Source organism: Mytilus californianus, unplaced genomic scaffold (genome assembly GCF_021869535.1).
Source record: "Mytilus californianus isolate M0D057914Y unplaced genomic scaffold, xbMytCali1.0.p SCAF_9, whole genome shotgun sequence".
NCBI classification, from domain to species: Eukaryota; Metazoa; Mollusca; class Bivalvia; order Mytilida; family Mytilidae; genus Mytilus; species Mytilus californianus.
This window is the reverse complement of record NW_026262745.1, coordinates 72,201,515-72,204,045: the sequence shown is the minus strand read 5'-3', so window position 1 is coordinate 72,204,045 and position 2,531 is coordinate 72,201,515. Positions and strand designations below refer to the sequence as shown.

At 34.5% G+C, this 2,531-nt stretch overlaps 1 protein-coding gene across 1 annotated transcript; it reads right to left on the bottom strand.

Annotated features, from left to right (window-relative positions):
- Nucleotides 1-210: 210 nt before the first annotated feature.
- Nucleotides 211-2,310, bottom strand: LOC127714246 (tripartite motif-containing protein 45-like). The gene has a single exon (XM_052220299.1). The coding sequence runs from the start codon at nucleotides 2,288-2,290 to the stop codon at nucleotides 299-301; it is 1,992 nt and encodes a 663-aa protein (XP_052076259.1). The 5' UTR covers nucleotides 2,291-2,310; the 3' UTR covers nucleotides 211-298.
- Nucleotides 2,311-2,531: the final 221 nt, after the last annotated feature.

Genomic DNA, 2,531 nt, shown 5'->3' with positions numbered 1-2,531 from the left:
CGGTGGGTCAGGAGTATGTATACGTTTAATCCGACCAAATTCTTGCGAACATCGTTTCAACACTTTTGTATTTATTCTCTCATCGGCGCATTACCCACATATTCTTTCATTCATAATAATAGTAAAATTTAAAGTGTAAGAGTTATTACAAAGTAGATGGCTATGTCATGTTAACTATCGCCTCGTTTGTTTATAATTATGGAGACAAGATGTGTTTTAATCTTCGACTTTATAACCCCTTTTGTAATAATTACAATTTTTGGTTAAATCTATGACTGTCTTGAATTCGTCTTTCTGCTTAATATGTGACATCGTAAATTTCTAAATATTCAGATCCACAGACGGCTACGTTCGTGTTACAACAAATATTATTAATGCATTTGAATTCCTTGCAGTTATCTAAAAGGACTCGCATTCGTTTTCCATCCTCACTTACAGCATATATCGCTCCTTCCCTACTCCCAATGATTATAATTCCTTGAGGATGAACCGCTAAACTGGATATTTTATTAAATTGTTCATCTTTATACGAAAAAATGATTTTACCATCTAATGACACACAAATAAGTTCTTTTCCGTTTGATGTGTATAGTAAATGTCTGTTCTTGCAGTCGATGACAAGTCCATTAAGATGCGTACAGTTTGCATCGGTCGTAAAACATGTTTGAAGGTTTCCTTCTTGTACATTTTCGATCTTAATTTTATGTACAGCGTTATCGACCATTACGTATAAAATTCCTTCGAATACGCACAAGTCATAATTTCTTGAGGGAGCTTTTTTTTTAATTGTAATTTTGGAATTAAATTCGTTGACATATTTTAAACTGAACAATTTTGAACTATTACATGAAACAAATAAGGATTTGGTTTCGAAGTCGTATTCAAGTCTTTTAATCGTTTCTGAAGAGCTATATTCAGCTAAAATATTTTCATTTGAAATGTCTAGAGCCTTTATTATCGTAGATGAACTTTTTTCATGTCCACCTATAATTACTGTTTTTTCCGATATATAAGCAAATGCGTAAATGCTGAAGCCTGGCAAATAAATCGTTTTACGATGCTGTAAACAAATGTTGTCGTAAGAAAGTGGAGGTCTAGTTTTGTCTAGCAGAGAACTTTTTCTAGTGTAAAACTCTTTTTCATATTGATCGCAATCTACAGTAGAATTTTTCGTGATGTTAATCTTACCGAGGCAATCAGCATTTACAACTGGATTCATTGTTTCGTTCAAAACAAATTTTGCATCCCCAATTGAACTCGAATTCAAAGTTCTGCTTGCTTCTTTGACTGCAGACTTCAATTCAATTTTTGATCTTTCAAAATGAATGAACTTCTGATTAAGAGTACCATGCTGTCGCACAACATTTGTCATATTTTGTAACTGATTTATGCGATTCAAAAATGTCTTTACAGTTTCCAACTTTTTGTCGCAATCAAGTGTCTGCTCATCGCGAATCAAGTTCAATTCCTTGATAACGGAAACCAGAAGACAATCTAGTTTCTCCTTTAACGTTACAACAGTATTTTTCGCATCCGTTTCAATTTGTTTAAAAACGGAAATCAGCTTTTCATTTTCGAAATTCCTCTCCTCGGCTAGTTTATCCATCTTACTTTTGACTTCAGTTAGTTCAAATGTGAGCGTTTCTATCTTAATATCATTGTTAAGATTTTCCATCATATCAATAGCTTGAACATTTTCACATTTTCTGTGATGTAAGGTTAAACAATGAACGCAACACAGTTCTTGGTGGTCAAAACAATAGACGTCTAAAATTTTCGATTGATGAAGTGAACATGTGTCAGATATGGAACTCAACTCGGGTTCGCCTCCGCTAGTGCAAGTATTTATTTCTTCAATTTTTACAACTTTATGATCTACGCAAAACTTCACAAGGTTGTGAAGTCGTAAACACTCTTCACAAAACGCTTCACTGCAGTCTCGACACCAGTGTAATGCCACGTTTTGATTGTTTTGTCTTTTGCACATGTGACACTCCTGTTTTGTACTTTCTGCTTGGTCCATCTTTGATGAAATTGTTAAATTTCGCGGTGGAGAGGCTGCCCACTTAGATGTTTCGTTGTCAGATGTCGTGGGCGTAACAACTGATCTACAAACGGGACAATGGTAACTCAAAAGTTTATGTCCTGTCCGACGTTCTGTTGATAAAATAAACTCACCGATGCACAATTCACAAAAAGTGTGTAAACAAGGTAAACTTTGAGGAGATTTAAGTTTTTCTAAACATATCGGACAAGTAAAAATATCACTTTCATTCACAGCCGTAGCCATAATACAGGTAAATTACTTCCTTTCATACTGAATTCGATTATCTCCTCCTTAAATATTGATATCAAAGTACTTATGTACTGTTTACTCGGATGAACCCAAAATCTGGCGACTGGCGAATAAATCACACAAAATTACTGCATACTACTTGAAGCTGATTGCAATTGTTTCTCATGGCCATATTTAGGACGATAATATATTAAACAGTTAATCAATTCGGTAGTAGATTGTGTGGGCACAGAGG